Here is an 18,969-nt window from a genome sequence, read left to right on the forward strand (position 1 = left end):
TGTATTTCCCTCTGCTGCAGTTTACTGATCAAATTCAAATAATCGTTTCTTTAAAAAAAAATTGCCTTGACCTTGTCAACATTAGCCTAAGGGGGGAATTTTCCAAATTATTGTATTTTTAACCATAGGTCTGGCTAGTGCCATTAATACACATCGAATTGTTTCAAAATAGTATTAAAGACATGCACACATGTTTTGTCTATTTGCTTTGTAAATAAATCGGAGACATGCCGTCTCCCAAAACACCTATTTTGATCTAAAGGTGGGGGGCCTTACTTGACTAGCCAAATGACGTAGGTAGACGTCATCTCATACGTAACCAACGTCTGCGCACTAAACTCCATTTCAGGAAGTTACCAGTGCGATAAAAAGGAGCATATCAAACGATAGGACGACTGTGTTTTGTTTATACTTTGAGGAGATCTATAAAACGCCATTAAAATGTCGGGATTTGACGATAACCCATTTGCAGATTCGTCCAATGTCAACCCTTTCCAAGTAAGACCCTTTCATTCCACACTAGAGTTGATACAAAGTTGCTGCTAACTTTTAACCAATATTTGCTAAAAAGTAACACAAAGAAACATGTTGGGTGTATTCCGGGTTTAATTCGGGCGACGTGGCATGATTGACAAAGCTTCAGCCTCTAATTTGTCATTGTCTGCAAATGAGGGTGGGGTTTCGCCATTCTCTCAGCTACAGGAAGTTGCAAATGTAGCTAAATACAAATTTGATAAAGTAAATAGTTTACAAGCTGATACACTGGTCTACTACTTCCTTTCAAAATAATATGGAATTCCACAAGTTAGCACGCCATGGCATAGGCTATACGATCTTGGGGTAGGCTACTGTTAGTGAGCACATTGTCTGTATCATCTGTTTTTCATCAACCGAAACCTACACAATTCAGCTTACCTTTTAGATGGGAACCAACCTGGACTCAGGGGTAGACATATCATAGTATATGTAAATCCAATACACTCCTATTGGTCTGATATTTGTTCCGTTTCATATGATATGCATTATTTTGTGGATGTCCATCATCCATTTTGTATGATATGTTATGAATTTGCAAAGCGTATGATATGTTACAAATTCATATTTGTTTGGGCAACATTAGCTAGGTTGCTAACACCAGAGATATTAGAGAAAGGAGATCGGAAACCCCATTGTGCAATCAATGGAGGAATGTGTCAAATATAATACCCCAAGCAGCAGACTATCGACCAATTGTGTTCACGTTGTTATGCCGCATCACGCGGTTGCTAAGATAATTGTCACGCAATCCCTTCACTTAGTCAGGTTATGAGTCGAGAAGCTTGCCTATTTTCCCTGACAGTACATGATGTCACGATTCCAAAGCTATACAATAATACAGATAGCAAGTTAATTATCTCACATCTCTGAAAATATTTGTGATGTTGATGAAATTCATGCTAATGTTGGGTTGTTGAGCTAGTGCTCAATTGACTCCCATTCACTCCTTGAAGGACAATTCTCTTTGTCCCAAAATACCCCAGAATGCACCGCACAGCCTGTTGACCTGGCATGTGCAAAATACATAATACGATTCCAGTGGAGTTTCCCATCTCTTCTGAAGCATCGTTGCTAACACTAACTAGGTGGCTAATGTTAGTGGGGTTAAGGGTTAGGGGAGTGTTAGCTAACATGCTAAGTAGCTAAAAAGTAGTATGAAGTTGCTAAAGTTGCCCGTGATGAGATTCATGATGACCTAGAATATAATTAATTCTACATGAAACAAAAATATAAACGCAACATGGTACAATTTCAAAGATTTTACAGACAGTTCACAGGTAGACAGACAGAAAAGTATACATAGTCTTACACACACTCTCAAGTAAATACACAGGGCATCAGAATACTGTTGCTTTCCTAATTAAAATGGTACACAAAAACACTACACACAGACATGCACACACACACACACACACACACAGAAGTGTACACATATACTGAACAAAAATATAAACGCAACATGCAACAATTTCAAAGATTTGACTGAGTTACAGTTCATATAAGGAAATCAGTTAATTTAAATAAATTCATTAGACCCTAATCTATGGATTTCTGTTAATACAGATATGCATCTGTTGGTCACAGTTACCTTAAGTAAAAGGTAGGGGCGTAGATCAGCAAACTAGTCAGTATCTGGTGTGACCACCATTTTGCCTCATGCAGCGCGACACATCTCCTTCACATAGAGTTGATCAGGCTGTTGACTGTGGCCGTTGGAATGTTGTCCCACTCCTCTTCAATGGCTGTGCGAAGTTGCTGGATATTGGTGGGAACTGGAACATGCTGTTGTACATGTAGATCCAGAGCATCCCAAACTCGCTCAATGGGTGACATTTCTGGTGACTTCACTTTACATGCTGTGTTTTATATTTTTGTTCAGTGTAATTTGAGTGTCCTGGATGTACGTTTACTGTACTATGTTACGTCTAGTTTGAGACCAGGCTGTGTGGACTGACTTCATTGCTTCCATGATGTCTAGGCTGTAGGTCTACAGTTCAGCTGCACTTTTTTTTACAAATGGCCTATCTCTCTATAGATTTTAACAAAATTAATTGAACATGCTTATGCCCACACTGGTCATCAAGGAAGTGTGAGAGAGATAAGCTGAACAAACTCAATTGCACAGCAGCGAGATAGCATATAGGCTAGGCATGAATATAAATTATCTTTGATCAAGAGCAGTAGGCTGAATTTGTCCGAATGAATGCTAGAGATCTTGCAACTCTGCAAAATTCTGTAATGTTTCCTGTGACTCATTACTATGTAGAGTAGATCAAACTTCTTCTATTGGCTAGAGCCACAGCTGGTAAGTCCATTAAACAGTAGGGTGGTTGAGTATTTGAGTATTTTACAGTATATTCTAACAATACCTCTGCATATAGAATGCTGCTTACTTTAGTGTACAATACCAATTTTCAGTACGTTTGCCATCAGTTAAAGGACTGGCCTAGTGTGTAATGTTGACAGAATGCAAAATCTAGGCTTAACAAATCATATCCACTGTTTCAATCAGAACTTACAGAAACCAAATACCAAGTAGGCTGTGTTTGTTACTTGTAGAGTGAAAAACAGTATTACTGTAACCACGTCACATTTTGATTCAGACCTACAATTACTTCAATGGTAGCTAAGAGTTGCAAAGAAATCGCTCTTCCTGTACTTTCGCTGTCTCTAGTTCGCAATGGTACTGACTGTTTGCTTGCGGGGTGTGTATGCGCCTGAACAAATAGCTCAGCCTACAGTTCACAGCTGCTGTTCACATGTCTGATATTGCAATTCTGGGCGTTATTACTCAATTATGAATTCGGATATGAAGTCTGACTCGCCGTTGGATTAGATACGAGTTTGCCTTTAGCTGTGGGTTTGTGAAACAGGAAAACCTTGGTAATCATTGGTGACCACACACACACTGCCAGGGTGGCCTATATAGGAATGTCTGGTGTAACGTTGTCAAAGTCTACTTTCTAGTAGGCTGCTAGGCTAGTTTACTGGTTTCTCTATAGACAACACCACTCCCTGGTTGTTATTACTGTATTGTTGAGAGAGCGTCCCGTCTTGTATTTCTTGTTGTGGTTAGGCCTACACCTTATTATCGTTATTTGGCTTATGTATGTTTCTGCCGTCATCATTTGTCTCCCAAACTACCTCAAACATACAGTGCATTCTGAAGGAATTCAGACCCCATGACTTTTTCCACATTTTGTTACGTTACAGCCTTATTCTAAAATTCATAACATTTTCTCATCAATATACACACAATACCCCACAATGACAAAGCAAAAACAGGTTTTTAGAAATTGTTAAAAATATATATATATATATATATATATATATATATATATATATATATATATATATATATATATATATATATATATATATATATATATATATATATATCACATTTACATAAGTATTCAGACCCTTTACTCAGTACTTTGTTGAAGCACCTTTGGCAGCGATCACAGCCTAGAGTCTTCTTGATTATGACGCTACAAGCTTGGCACAACTGTATTTTCTGGAGTTTCTCCCATTCTTTTCTGCAGATCCTCTCAAGCTCTGTCAGGTTGGATGAGGAGCATCGCTGCACAGCTATTTTCAGTTCTCTCCAGCGATGTTCCATCGGGTTCAAGTCCGGACTCTGGCTGGGCCACTCAAGGACATTCAGAGACTTGTCCCGAAGCCACTCCTGCATTGTCTTGGCTGTGTGCTTAGGGTTGTTGTCCTGTTGGATGGTGAACCTTTGCCCCAGTCTGAGAACCTGCTCCAGAGTGCTCAGGACTTCACAGGACTTCATCAAGGATCTCTCTCTCCGTTCATCTTTCCCTCGATCCTGACTAGTCTCCCAGTTCCTGCCACTGAAAAATATCCCCACAGCATGATGCTGCCACCACCATGTTTCACTGTAGGCATGGTCTGGATGGCATGGTGACGCTTGACATTCAGGCCAATGAGTTCAATCTCGGTTTCATCAGAACAGAGAATCCAAGTGGGCTGTCATGTGCCTTTTACTGAGGAGTGGCATCTGTCTGGCCACTCTACCATAAAGGTCTGATTGGTGGAGTGCTGCATAGATGGTTGTCCTTCTAGAAGGTTCTCCCATCTCCACAGAGAAACTCTGTCACTCAGAGTGATCTTCTGGTTCTTGATCACCTCCCTGACCAAGGCCGTCCTCCCCTGATTGCTCAGTTTGGCCCGGGCGGCCAGCTCTATTAAGAGTCTTGGTGATTCCAGACCTCTTCCATTTAAGAATAGTGGAGGCCACTGTTCTTGGGGACCTTCAATGCTACAGAGATGTTTTGGTACCCTTCCCCAGATCTTTGCCAGAATTGTACGTAATTATGACATAACATTGAAGGTTGTGCAATGTAACAGGAATATTTAGACTTATGGATGCCACCCGTTAGATAAAATACGGAACGGTTCCGTATTTCACTGAAAGAATAAACGTTTTGTTTTCGAGATGATAGTTTCCGTATTCGACCATATTAATGACCTAAGGCTCGTATTTCTGTGTGTTATTATGTTATAATTAAGTCTGATTTGATAGAGCAGTCTGACTGAGGCAGCAGCAGGCTCGTAAGCATTCATTCAAACAGCACTTTCGTGCATTTTGCCAGCAGCTCTTTGCAATGCTTCAAGCATTGCGCTGTTTATGACATCAAGCCTATCAACTCCCAGGATTAGGCTGGTGTAACCAATGTGAAATGGCTAGCTAGTTAGCCACTCTACCATAAAGGTCTGATTGGTGGAGTGCTGCATTGGTGGAGTGCTAATAGTGTTTCAAACGTCACTTGCTCTGAGACTTGGAGTAGTTGTTCCCCTTGCTCTGCTCTGATTTTGTGGAGCGATGGGTAACGCTCGATGTGTTCCTAGTTTCGAGCCCAGGTAGGGGCGAGGAGAAGGACGGAAGCTATACTGTTACACTGGCAATACTAAAGTGCCTATAAGAACATCCAATAGTCAAAAGGTATATGAAATACAAATGGTATAGAGAGAGAAATAGTCCTATAAATTCCTATAATAACTACAACCTAAAACTTTTTACCTGGGAATATTGAAAACTCATGTTAAAAGGAACCACCAGCTTTCATATGTTCTCATGTTCTGAGCAAGGAACTTAAACGTTAGCTTTCTTACATGGCACATATTCCCCTTTTACTTTCTTCTCCAACACTTTGTTTTTGCATTATTTAAACCAAATTGAACATGTTTCATTATTTATTTGAGGCTAAATATATTTTATTGATGTATTATATTAAGTTAAAATAAGTGTTCATTCAGTATTGTTGTAATTGTCATTATTACAAATACATTTTAAAAATTGTCCGATTAATCGGTATCGGCTTTTTTTTGGTCCTCCAATAATCGGTATCAGCGTTGAGAAAAACCTAATCGGTCTACCTCTAGTCTGAATACTCTCCGAATGCACTGTATCCATATTTTTGTGGTCACCAATGATTACTAAGGTTTGCCATCTAATTATCTGATTGAATTGTTAAATGGCAGGGATGTCTCTTCATCCTTCTTGGGAAAGCTGCCAGGTGTGTCAGAGGGGCTGATGGCTACTACGCAAATCAGATTATAAAGTCTATGTGTCACATGACTTCATGTGTGACACATTATCATGTGCTGAGAGCAGACCGACTCCCACCTGTTCATATCAACCCCCATGTCTCTTCTGGATTTTGTTTGTTTGTATTGCTCTGCTCTCGGGCCAGGGGTCATTCAGCCTTTACTTGGAAGTTTTCTAAACGGTCCTGTAAATAATTAGCCTATCTTAGGCTAACATCAATCTTTTCTCTGATGCCCACTGAAATATTAAGTCAAACTGGACTCCGGGATGAATGTGGTTGTCCCTGATTTTACATTTTTGCTACATTTCTTTTTTGACTTCAGGAAATGAAACGTCTTGAGCTATTCGATATCACAAGAATTCATAAGCACTCTCTTTTTACGTGAGCTCTGAAATGAAAGGCTACGTGCGTCACGTGAACATTGTCAATGTTCCGTCGCATTCTTTCCCGTGACGGATCAATAGGCCTATTAGATGAGACGATTATGTCGTAATAATAAGAATGAGTGTTGCATATTGGCGTTTCCGTCTAAAAGGACCCACGAGCAACAACATGTGAAGTCAAACAGGTGCATGTCCAATACAAGTTTAGTAGTCTTTCTTTTTGAGAAATGAAGGCATATATAAATGTTTAAACCATTTGCTTATTCCTAATTTTCAGGATTGGAAAAAGGCTTTGATTTCTGGTCAAACAGATGGATAAAGGGTCATCTACCAGAAAAGGTCTTAACATTTTATTAGAAATAGATCAAAACAGAATAATGTTGACGTAAAGACCCATGCCAATTAATATCAACACCTATATTTGGTTTTGGAGAAATGATTTGCCTTCTGTAAGTTCAAGAAACATTTGCTTTGTGCCTTGTAACTCTGTTACCAAAAAATCCAAATACCTTTTAAGATATTTTCTAATTTCTCTCCCTCATGAGTAGGGAGAATAACAAAACTAACATAAGGGTAGACCTACCAATTAGTTTGTGTTTTTACTGATATGAAGTTTGTTTAATTATTAAGTGATTTAAAAAATAAATAAAAACACTTCATCAGTAACTGAATTATCGAAAAATCAGTGTTGGAATTACTGCAACTGAATTGGCTACAATGGGAAATCATAGTAGTCACAAACCACAGTTGGGTAACTTGCTACTGTCCTCCCATCCACTGGCATATTGTTATGTTCAGCTCATAACTGTTTTTTTCTTTAAACAAAGCGGGAGAGACCAAATTGGACCAATCATAGATGTCTATGTTTCTCAAATTTACACAGTAAAAGAAAGTAGAGTGCAGTACTGTACAATGTATTGTACTGTACTTAACATATCTACCGTACTATAGTGAGCTGTAATGTCCAAACTTGTGAAACAAACTTCTGTGATTGTTTCAGATTTGGTCTGGTTCGGACCAACCAAATGTAGTCTTGTTTCGGGACGGAGCTCATTACAATAATAGCCAGTGTGTAGAATATTACCAAAATATGCAAAATAAGGATATTGCATATTTCTATCTTTGTGTATCTATTCAGGATGCATCACCATGAAGAGAATGACATTTATAATTATGCATTTCTGTATAGTACAGATCAGGGACCCATGATGTAATTCTGTTACCAGATGTAAATCTGATTCACCTACTGTAGTTCAATAAACAACATTTTTTTTTTTCATGTCATAGCTGACATTCTTTCTGGAGAATTTGTTGAATCTTAATTCAGAGTAGATATTTAACTGAATTTTTTGGAAAGCGTGGTCGCATTAAATATGCATCTGCGCAATTCTTACAATAAATGTGTTTTTGTGAAATTCTGTGTAAATCGTTCAAAGTAGTCCTTGTGCATAGAGTTGTATCATTTGTTAAACTTTGAAATCCAAAGTTTTTCATTTGGCATACATTTTCAAGTGAAACATCTGAGTCAAAGCATAACTGTGGACTTGCCCATAATATTGAAGAGAAAATGTGTTGTTTTGTTTCAGGATCCCTCAGTTACACAAGTGACCAACTCTGGTGTAGACCACATTGAGCAATTTAACCCTTTCCCAGACCATCAGACGGTAAGATGACCTGCTTTTTACCCTAGCATGAACGCACACATACACACTCTGTAATACAACAAACCAAACCACTCACTGATTAAAACTACAGTAACTCATGTGGACTAGATTGATGCCCGTTGATCACAGATTGCTGTATTGTGTGTTGGTGTTTGTCCCACCTTTTTCAGTCTGCCATGTGTCTTTCCTGTTTCAGGCTGGCCTATCAGGGCCCACCATTCCGGCTTCCACCACCCTTTCCCAGCCGGCCGTGCTCCAGCCGTCCACAGAGCCCGGCCCAAAGGTCAGTGATGGCGCTTGTCACTAGTTCACTATGAAACCAAAAGCCATCAACGTCTTCGCATGAGACTGAAAATATAGACTTTTTCACATTTGGCTGTCTTCCTGGCCATACTGATTTAAGCTATATGGATTTTTTTGCTTCTGGGGGTGCCAAAAGGGCTCCCTTAAATGGACAGATTTATAGTCCAGAAATGACCTCAGTGGACAGAAAGGGGACACATCTACTGTCAGCAAAAGCATATATTGTTTGCCTAAAACTATTTGTGTGGTTTCATGAGATAAGTCACTGATTACGTTAATATTATTATCATACATGTATGTGAACCACACAGACTAAATGTGACCTGTCCTCTCTCCCCTTCCGTCTCTGCAGGCCACGGCGGCTGCAGCCCAGGCCAGCCTGCTGAGGCAGCAGGAGGAGCTGGAGAGGAAGGCTGCAGACCTGGATCGCAGAGAGCAGGCACTTCAGAGCAGGGGAGCCTCCACAGGTCACTCCCCTTCACTCTATTCTCTCCCTATACAATGCCACGCCTTGTATACACCGCTCGCGCTCTGAAGATATCCTACCTTCTCAACAAGTTTTAGGGTCAATTTCAATTCAAGCAATTCAGGAGGATAACAGAAGTTCCAGGACTTTCATGTAGTAATTCAGGAAGAACAACTGCAATTGCTGGAATTTCAGTTTGCAATTTCAATTTCACTTCCTGAATAAATGGAATTGACCCCAACCCTGCCTCTGACATTCCTTACCTCTACAGCAGGGACGGGGTCAATGCCCACTTCATTTCAGGCAAGCCAGGAAGTGAATTAAAATTCTAATTCATGAATGGAATCATCTTCTTGGGAAAGAGGAGGATCAATCAGGATACATTTAACATTTTGGCAATGGAGCTGTTGGAAAAAGTGATTGATTGAATGTTAATCAATGAATTTCTATTGTAATAGGCAAAGAAAACAACTGGCCACCTCTTCCCAAGATCTTTCCCATCAAGCCTTGCTTCTACCAGGACTTCTCAGAGGAGATTCCCGTGGAGTACCAGAAGGTCTGCAAGATGATTTACTATCTGTGGATGTGTAAGTATACTGTCGTGTGTGTGTGTGTGTGTGCGCGCATGCAGTACTACCACAGAGACGGGTTTGTTACTTTGTTAAATCCCGCAAAGATGCTGACTTATATTGTAATGTGACGCACTGCCCACCCTTCTTTAATACCCCATCGAGTTTATGTCCGCGTGGAAGTCTAAAGAGCAGAATAACAAAATCCCCATTGAAAAGCTGTCAGTTTAAGCTACAGATGTACTGTATCCTCCCACATCCTCCCATGTTGGCCTTCCCGCATCTTCGGTGGAAGGTGGCGGAGCTACAGCGGTGTTTGTCAGGCCAGGATACGTTTTCACGGGCCTCGTCTGAACTTGGTACCGCCGATTTGCCAACTTCTGTCTGTAGCGTCCGAACGGTTTGGGCTCCAAACTAATATGACTCCGCCATCAAAAAAGCTGAGACTGTCACAAACGCGTAGATGTTGTACATGTTTTGCTTTACAACGTCCACAAGACTTGTCTGAAGGTATCCTGGTACCGGGCCATAAAATTCCAAATCAAATAGCTAAATGATCCATGGTATGACCCTCTTAAAACAATTCCATAAGTTTTGCAACGGAAAACAAAAATGAGACCAGGTTGCCTCGCCATGTTTCAGTCAGTTTTCTTCCATTTGGTGCCTAATGAACGCAACCCTCTCCCTCCCTCCAGTCCACTGCGTGACTCTGTTCCTCAACCTGCTGGCATGTTTGGCCTACTTCACTGCGGATTCCGCGTACGGTGTGGACTTTGGCCTGTCCATCCTCTGGTTCATCCTGTTCGCCCCCTGCTCCTTCCTCTGCTGGTACAGACCCGTCTACAAGGCCTTCAAGTGAGTACCAGGATTGACTGACCTAATTATTTTTCAGTCTTGACTTTCATGCCCAGTAGTACAATGTACATGACATTTTTTATGTTGATGGCATCCTGTCCAATAGCCAAATACCTGTAAGGGATGGACCAGACACGGAGGGACAGAGTAGTTCGTAAAATGAAGGGTTGAACTGCCTGATTCTGTTATGGAATTGACATCCAATGTGAGTTTGCTCAACCCTGTGTGCCCTCGCTCTCACTTCTTTTGCAGGACGGACAGCTCCTTCAGTTTCTTCTTGTTCTTCTTTGTGTTCTTCTGCCAAGTGGTGTTGTTCGTCATCCAGTCTGTGGGCATCCCCAAGTGGGGAAACAGGTGGGTCTGAGTGAATGGGACGCTAAAGATGTATTTAATTTTTTTTGCATGTCTTCAATCTGTATGTGTGGAGGGGGGTTGTGCGTGCACATATGTGTTTTTGTGCGTGCCTGTGTGTGTGCCCGTGTTTGTTTGCACCTCTGTGAATACGTACAGAGGTGTACATGCCGGCCTTTGAGATTTCTCTCTATTTCTCTATATCTCGCCCATCTCCGCTCTCTCTTCATGTCATGTCTTTGACAGATTACCTCCTACTAGAGTCTCTCTTTCCTCATAAAGACTCCTCTGTAAGTGAGAGGCTTTGGCTCCTTCTGCTCTTCCTGCAGTAACTCTCCTCTCCTGGCCCTCTTCCAATACTAGAAGCCCATCCAGAAACCCCCCCCCCCCCCATCGTCAGTGTTGGCAGATTTGAGCGAATTAGATACAGTGGGTGTAAGCAAGCAATATGGTGAACGGTCCCCTATGTCCTGTGGTGAGGCTAGGCAGAAACATCACCATTTTGCTTACACCTATCCATCCTATTTGTTTAGGTCGGCCAAGTGGATGTTTCTGGGGGAAAAATGCAATTCAAAAAGGGGGGAGAATGTAAATTGCATTTGCTTGATTCCTTGCATCCTCTTTCCTCACCTCCTTCTCGGAACCCGTTGTATGAGAAGGTTGGGAATCAAGGAAATGCAATTGAGATTCTCCCAAGGCCTCGGGTCTTTCTTACTTCCTATCCAGCTGTTCAGTTGTGCTTTCCTTTATCTGATTTAAACATGAAGCTTCTTACTCTGCTTACAATTTGGCTCTTAGTTAGAATGGTGTATGCCAGCAGCATACCACCCTGCATACCACTGCTGGCTTGCTTCTGAAGCTAAGCAGGGTTGGTCCTGGTCAGTTCCTGGATGGGAGACCAGATGCTGCTGGAAGTGGTGTTGGAGGGCCAGTAGGAGGCACTCTTTCTTCTGGTCTAAAAAAATATCCCAAAACCCCTGCCCTGTGTAGGGTGCTGTGGGACGTTAAACAGGTGTCCTGACTCTCTGAGGTCATTAAAGATCACATGGCACTTATCGTAAGAGTGTTAACCCCGGTGTCCTGGATAAATTCCCAATCTGGCCCTCAAATCATCACGGTCACCTAATAATTCCCAGTTTACAATTGGCTCATTCATCCCCCTCCTCTCCCCTGTAAGTATTCCCCAGGTCGTTGCTGCAAATGAGAACGTGTTCTCAGTCAACTTACCTGGTAAAATAAGGGATACATAAATGTCGCTGAGGATGACCTCCAGGTGGTTCATTGTTAAAAGTGAATAGCTTAGTACAATCTAGCAGAACTCAACAGATGCATTGCTTTGAATAGTTGATCAATTAACTTATCTGAAAATATTTTTCATAAATTAGACCCCCCCCCCCCCCCCCCCCCCCTCATCGTCAATGAAATAGAGTATTTTGGGAAATTCTATAAATATTGTGAATTGAAACCAAAGAATATGGTTCAATGGTGAATAACATACATTTTAGAACATAATTCCATTGGACAATACATTCACATATTAGACTAAATGAAACGAATGACCCTATATGGATCCCTCTCTTTGATTCCAAGTGGTTGGATCGCCTCGTTCACCATCATCAGCACCAACAAGGCAGTGGGAGCCATCATGATCGTGGTGGCTTGCTTCTTCACCGTCTGCGCTGTGCTGTCAGTCATCCTACTGAAGATGGTATGTGGCGTTACAGTACCTACCTGTATGTCATAACTGTACATATCCAGACTTGGGGACAAAACAGTTTTTTTTTTTTACTTGTGACTGAGCACAATTTTTTTTTTCTCCAGTATGACTGGTGCTTTACTGTAAACTTGTATCGACGTGATGACTACAAATCCCATTGTTCACTTCTGTTCAAGCTACGGTATATCGTTCTTACGAGAAGCCATGACTGGTACTCTACATGACTGCAATTGACTAACGTACTCGCTCAGTTTATGTTCTACATTCGACAATAAAGACTGACTGCTACATCCCACTACAAATTAGGGCCGGGATGTTTTGGCAAAAATGATGAAAAAAAATAACCTGCTGTATGTAAAAAAAAATATTTAAAAAAATGTAATGTTGTGCCACAGCATGGAAAATAAATACATGTGACTCTGGATGACAACATAATGATGTTTGTTTCCAACATTAGGGCTGTTTTCCTAAAGAAGTAAATTCTTCTTTGTGTTTGGTTTCCTTGCCCACGATACTAATGAGTATCGCGATACTGGTATATTATCCCAGCCATAATACAAATACCACCTCTACACCTATCAGTATAGAATCTATAGACCCTAATGCCTGGGTCTCCTCCTTTCCCAGGTGCACAGCCAGTACCGGCGTACCGGGGCCAGCTTCCAGAAGGCCCAGCAGGAGTTCTCCCAGGGCGTGCTCACCAACAAGTCCTTCCAGACGGCCGCCACCTCCGCAGCCTCCTCCGCCGCCTCCGGAGCTTTTCAGGGGAACAACTAGACCCAGGCCCGGGCTAACTTAACCCCCCAGATACGCCCTTCCCCTCTTCCATCCATCCCAACGCCCACCAACACACCACCTTTCTGGGATGGGGATGGATCCCCCACAACCTGCTGTCAGCAATCCCTTATAGGTCATACCATGGAGCCTCCGTCGAAGAAACCACCATTGACTTGACCAGCAGTCTGTCTGCCGGGGGTTTCCGTAAGGCCTGATCTGGGATCTGTTCTTTTTTTAAATATAAGAGCTGTGGTCACCTGACAGCCCCCCCCCCCCCCCCACACACAAAAAAAGGGCACTTGAGTAGGAAATTGTCCCCGCTGTGCTTTTTCCGAATGGAAAGTCGAATGATTGCGAAATCTTGCGATGTTTTTCAGTATGTGTGCACTTTTTCTTTTTTTGCAATGTCCTCTGTTCGTGTGTGTCGATGTTCTCTTTTAGGTGTGTGTGTGTCCTGGTCGTGTCATAGAGAAGATGGCGTGTTTTGTTTGCTTTATGCATGTTGTCAATTCAGTCTTTGTGTATATACCTGCTCTCATGTCTGACTGTTGTTAAGTAACCACATGTTGGGACTCCAACGATGGTGGCTTTTCAGCATCCTTCAATTTCAACGTGCTAATGAAGAGAATGAGTGTTTGCGTTCAGTAGGGTGATACCTGAATGAAAAGCATCATGCATGAAGTTTAGTTTAGTGGGCACTCAGTCTAGAACTATGATAATCACCTAGGTTATTAGTTACCAGGGCTACTGTAATTATTAAATGCACATTTGCCATTATACTTGCGCATCACAATCTAATGTCCTTTTCAGATTTACACCATTTCGTTAGCCTTTTCAGACAGTTCTCGTCAAAACGAGGTACTTTGGTTTTCAATCTTTTCACATTGTAGAAAGTGCCTTCTGTGTTTGTCTGCTTATTGGCTTTGGCAATGAGAGACTGGTGTTGTGTAAGAATGGGTTGAATATATGTTGGTTTGTCAGTATATACTGTCCCATACAACTTAAAGGGACAGTTCACCCCGAAACCAAAGTTTTGTCATTTTCATATCCTCAAAGTGGTCTATTTCACAACGTCTGTGATATCACTACAAATGCATTCAAAGAAACTTTTCGGTCTCAATCCCAAACCAATGGGGATCTTAGTGCAGATGGCACGGAATAGACTCTGCTTACAATTTAAAGGCCCACTCTTTGATAGTCACACCTTTTACGGTATGGTGGCATCTGGCAAACTTGGATTTTGGCGTGGACTCTACCTTTAACCAAAGCTGTGACCTGTGCCTTGACCTGTGCCTTGACCAAAGCCTTGACCAATGCCTGTGTGAGGTGTCACCTATTGAGTTTGCCTCTGTTGCCATTGGTTCCTACGGTAACCAAGCCTTAACCTTTTTTTTATGGGGAAAATTACATGATTGAAGGAAGAATTGAAAGAGAATTGAGACAAATACCTTTTCGTAGTATCGTGTCGACCCGTGTCGTGTTTTCTTTTCACATTATTCTTTCCAGTACGGTTCAGTCAACTATGGAGGATGAGTAACCAGGCCAGTGCAGTACAGCTCAGCTTAGCTCAGTAGTGTGAAAAAGGTATCGGTTAGACTGACATTCCTAATCCTAACTACAAATGATTGCTTTGTTGTATTCTATGGATTTGCCACTAAGACTAAACGTGAACAATGCGAAATAGATTTTTGCTCCACTTTGATTAAAAAAAAATATACTTCAGGGGGAAGTGGTTGTCAGTCAAAGCTGGATAAGGTAGTGCTGAGTGGTTAAAAAAAATAAAAGTAAAGTATTTCTTAATAACCAGGTTTCCATCCAACTTTTTGAATGAGTGTAAAGTAGATGTTTGATTTTTTTATTTAATTTTTTTAAAATATCGACAGAACAAAAAACTCTAGGCAAGGTGGGCTCTTTTTATGGCAATGAAATGAATTACGCGAGCAATAGAGGTGAATAATAACCATCATATCGAGAGAGAGAAAAAAATAAAAACTTGGGAGTCATGTTGTGTGGTCCTCCCATTACTGCTCGTTGAGAAAACATGCAGTTTATTCGGCTACAGATGAAATAAATTATGATGAACTTCACAGGGTGGTGAAAGTGCAAGGTGATGGGCTTGATGCTCCTTTCCAATAAATATTGAGGGTCTTATTTTGGTGATTTTTGGCTGCCGTTTGACAAACATAATCTTGCTCTTTTTGTCCATTTTAATCATCTCATCGTGTAGTAGGTTATACCTGCACTGTATCTGCGAGCTGTTGGCTAGAGCACACGTGCCAAAACCAGAATGGGCACATTCTCTGTGTAACGCAACGTTTGTTGTGACAAAAAATCAGTAGAGTTGAAAATACGATGGAAACCCATTCCTTTTTTTTTCTTTAAAAAGAAAATGGGAATTTAACCGCAAAAGTTATTTTTATGTCCAATATGTCATCACGCCCAGCATTTTATCCACAAATCAATTTGATGGAAACGTAACTCCTGTGGGAAAATGTGTGTAGTATTGTTTTTGTGCGGATTTTTGAATATTCGGATGAAAATCTGTCGTCAATTGGATGGAAACCTAGCTACTGTAACAGAATACATTTTCCCCTAAGTTTCCTAGAGGAAGACCAGCGCCTAAATTATTTGTGAATGGATTGATGTAAACTATCTATTTTGTCATTTTCATTTGTCACCTTCACAAGAGTATGTATTCATTGTCGGTTTAAATGTAACAATTGTCCGAGATCAACTAAGCAAATCAATAACTCTAATGAAGAATGTAATATTCAAGCTAATGGTTTACTAATGGGTAAATATTTAATTTTCTGAATCATTGTTACTTGATATTGAAATATATTTAGTTTTCTTAATATCTGTGTGAATATGACCATTTGCCTGCAATGTATTGGGAGTGGAGAATTATATATTGCCTTTTGTATTTCAATGTTAACTATTAACTTAGTGTCTATCTAATAAAAATGGTTGCTTTAATTGATACAATTTTTGTGTTTTAAATTGAGATCATAAGTTTACTCAGGATCTTTTCATCAGTGATGTCTCAAAGGGCTACTTTGGCCCTGTTAAAACTTTTTTTTTTTAAAATCCATAATTTCCTTGAAGTGATCCCTGATCTTACATGATTGGATAGATAAGAGCAATGCTTCTGTTGAGTTGCTTTTACCAATCTAGTGATATCAGAACCGACACGCTCTACACTTTCTCTATACCGACGTGCTCTACACGTCTAGGAAACTAGGACGGAAGCATGCAAATCTAAAGTATTTCGAATAGGGACAATGTTGAAATGCAGCGTGGCCTTCATTGTATTTTCTTCACAAATGTAGTACATTGGATGTTCCCTGTAGCTTAGCCATTGACCCATTAGGGTGGCAGGTAGCCTAGCGGTTCGGAGTGTTGGACCAGTAACTGAAACGTTGCTGGTTCAAATCCCGAGCTGACTAGGTGAAAAAATATGTCTGTGCCCTTGAGCAAGACACGTAACCCTAATTGCTCTAAGGTCACTGTCGGTAATGGCTGATCCCTGGCTCTGACCCCACTCTCCGGGGGAGTGGGATATGCAACAAACAAAAAAACTTGTACATTAGAGAAATAGGACAAATGTAAGCACCCACCTAATGATTATTATTTTTATTATTATTATTACTCCACTGTCGCTGCAGTGACTTTGCAGTAAAGACTGAACAGCAGGTGAGGCTCATTCTTCTCTCCCCAGGGGAGTCTGGCTGCAGCCCAGAATAACAACCCAGCCTCCTCCTGTTTTCCTTTTATTCTCCACCATCACCAAATGGGGCCAGACAGTGTCCCAGCTAACCCGTCAACCACCCGACCTTGCACACTGATCAATCCGAGCACAGGACACACACAGAGCCAGACACAGAGACCCAGGGAAATTATCCTGACGCTTTACAGGTACATTACACGGCAGGGGAGCTATTTATAAGTCAAACGAAGCAATTACGGTCAGAGGAGGCGAGGAACGGTCTCTGAGTCTGAACATCTTTGGCAAGTCAATGAAGGGAGGGAACAAGGAGGCCGGTGGCTGTGTAACTGTATATTTGCAGACAAAACATATTGTTGTGGTTTTTCTGTCCAGGAAGTTTGGGGTGTTATCAATAGTTGTAGTCAAAGCCTGCACCCAGATCTGTGTGTGCTGTCTTACCAACTCCTAAGGTAATCGATGACAAGCAGAGGACACTCCAAATCTTCAGGAGTTATATACTAACTTATTCTTGACACTATTGGAATGGCATCACCTACCTCAGTTGGTATAGGATGGCGCTTGCAACGCCAGGATACTGAGGTTGATTCCTGGGACTACCCGTATGTAGAATATATGCATACATGGCTGTAAGTCACTTTGGATAAAAGCATCTGCTAAATGGCATATTGTTATTATATTAGAAGTTTAGCTGATAGCTCTCTAAAAAACTTGGGATTTGACCTATCATAACTTGCACCACTGCAGAGACATGGATGACAAGAGTATACCTTTTTTTTTAATGAGGAGAGACATGTTTGCCAGTAGAGGGCAGCATGGTGGCGTTTCTGGAATATGCTGGAATGAAGTGCTGACTCACTGTACGGTGCTGTATCATACACATGTACCTGCATCTATACATTTACTGCTTGGGGTATGTACTCAAATGACCAATCTATGAATGACTGATTCAATCTCGCTCTGATTCAGTTTCTCTCTCAGGTCTCTCTCAGTAGCTAGGTTTCCATCCAATTTGGCGAATATTCTCAATTCTGTGTAAAAACAATATGCGCATTTCCCCATCAGAGATGTTTCCATCAAATTGACTTGTTGCAGAATTTTTGTTGTTGTTGCATGATGACGCAGTACACATCCAAATAACGTTTATGGTTAAATTCCCATGTACTGTATAAAAAATAAATAATAATAAAAAATCTAAGTTAAATGTGTTTCCATGCATTTTCAACTCTACTGATGGTTTTGTCACAAAAATGTGGCATTATATAGCGAATGTGCCCACTCTGGTATTGGCAATTGTGCCTTAGCCAACAGCTCACAGAGACAGTGCGAGTATAGCCTACATCATGAGATTGTTATGGACAAAAGAGAAAGATTATTTTTGTTTCTCAAACAGCAGCCAAGCAAAGGCAGGCAAGCATCGATCATGTCACCAGAATAAGACCCTCGATATTTATTGGAAAGGAGCATCAACCTCATCACCTTTCATTTTCACTACGCTGTGAAGTTCATCATCATTCATTTAATCTGTAGCCTAATAAACTGCATGCTTTCCCGAGTCATAGTGGGAGGACCACAGAGACTCATCGCATGACTCCCAAGTTTACTTCGAAGGTTATTATATCAATATTTGCGCAGAAAAACGTTTCCTCGGCCATTTTTCGCATTATTGATTTTACATACACAATATCCCAGCTTGTCTAGCATATTTATTTTGGTCTAAATTTGGAAAGTTTACCGATAAAATTTGACATGTTTTATCCAACATGTACTTTGTTGGAAAAAAAAGGTTGGATTGAAACCTGTTAAATTAAGCATTTACAGATTGCGCTATAGCAATTTAAAGGGAACATTGCTTTTAAATTTAAATCGCTGTAATGCTGAACTTCCTTCTCTGTCTGTCTGTCTGTCTGTCTGTCTGTGTCTCTGTCTGTCTCTCTCTCTGTTACACACACGTGCGTGCACACACACAGGAAATTGCACACAGTTAATTACCCCCCAAAATAACCTGAAATATAATAGCCCATTGGAATTTTGGAACTGCAGTGTT

General features: G+C 40.9%; 1 protein-coding gene across 1 annotated transcript; it reads left to right on the forward strand.

The window, feature by feature from the left end:
* Positions 1–324: 324 nt before the first annotated feature.
* scamp2 (secretory carrier membrane protein 2) lies at positions 325–16,180 on the forward strand. The gene is made up of 9 exons (XM_036950922.1): positions 325–498; positions 8,083–8,160; positions 8,357–8,443; positions 8,816–8,930; positions 9,388–9,516; positions 10,194–10,353; positions 10,606–10,707; positions 12,295–12,412; positions 13,049–16,180. The coding sequence occupies exons 1-9, from the start codon at positions 442–444 to the stop codon at positions 13,196–13,198; spliced, it is 996 nt and encodes a 331-aa protein (XP_036806817.1). The 5' UTR covers positions 325–441; the 3' UTR covers positions 13,199–16,180.
* Positions 16,181–18,969: the final 2,789 nt, after the last annotated feature.

Source organism: Oncorhynchus mykiss, chromosome 2 (genome assembly GCF_013265735.2).
Source record: "Oncorhynchus mykiss isolate Arlee chromosome 2, USDA_OmykA_1.1, whole genome shotgun sequence".
Lineage (NCBI taxonomy): Eukaryota > Metazoa > Chordata > Actinopteri > Salmoniformes > Salmonidae > Oncorhynchus > Oncorhynchus mykiss.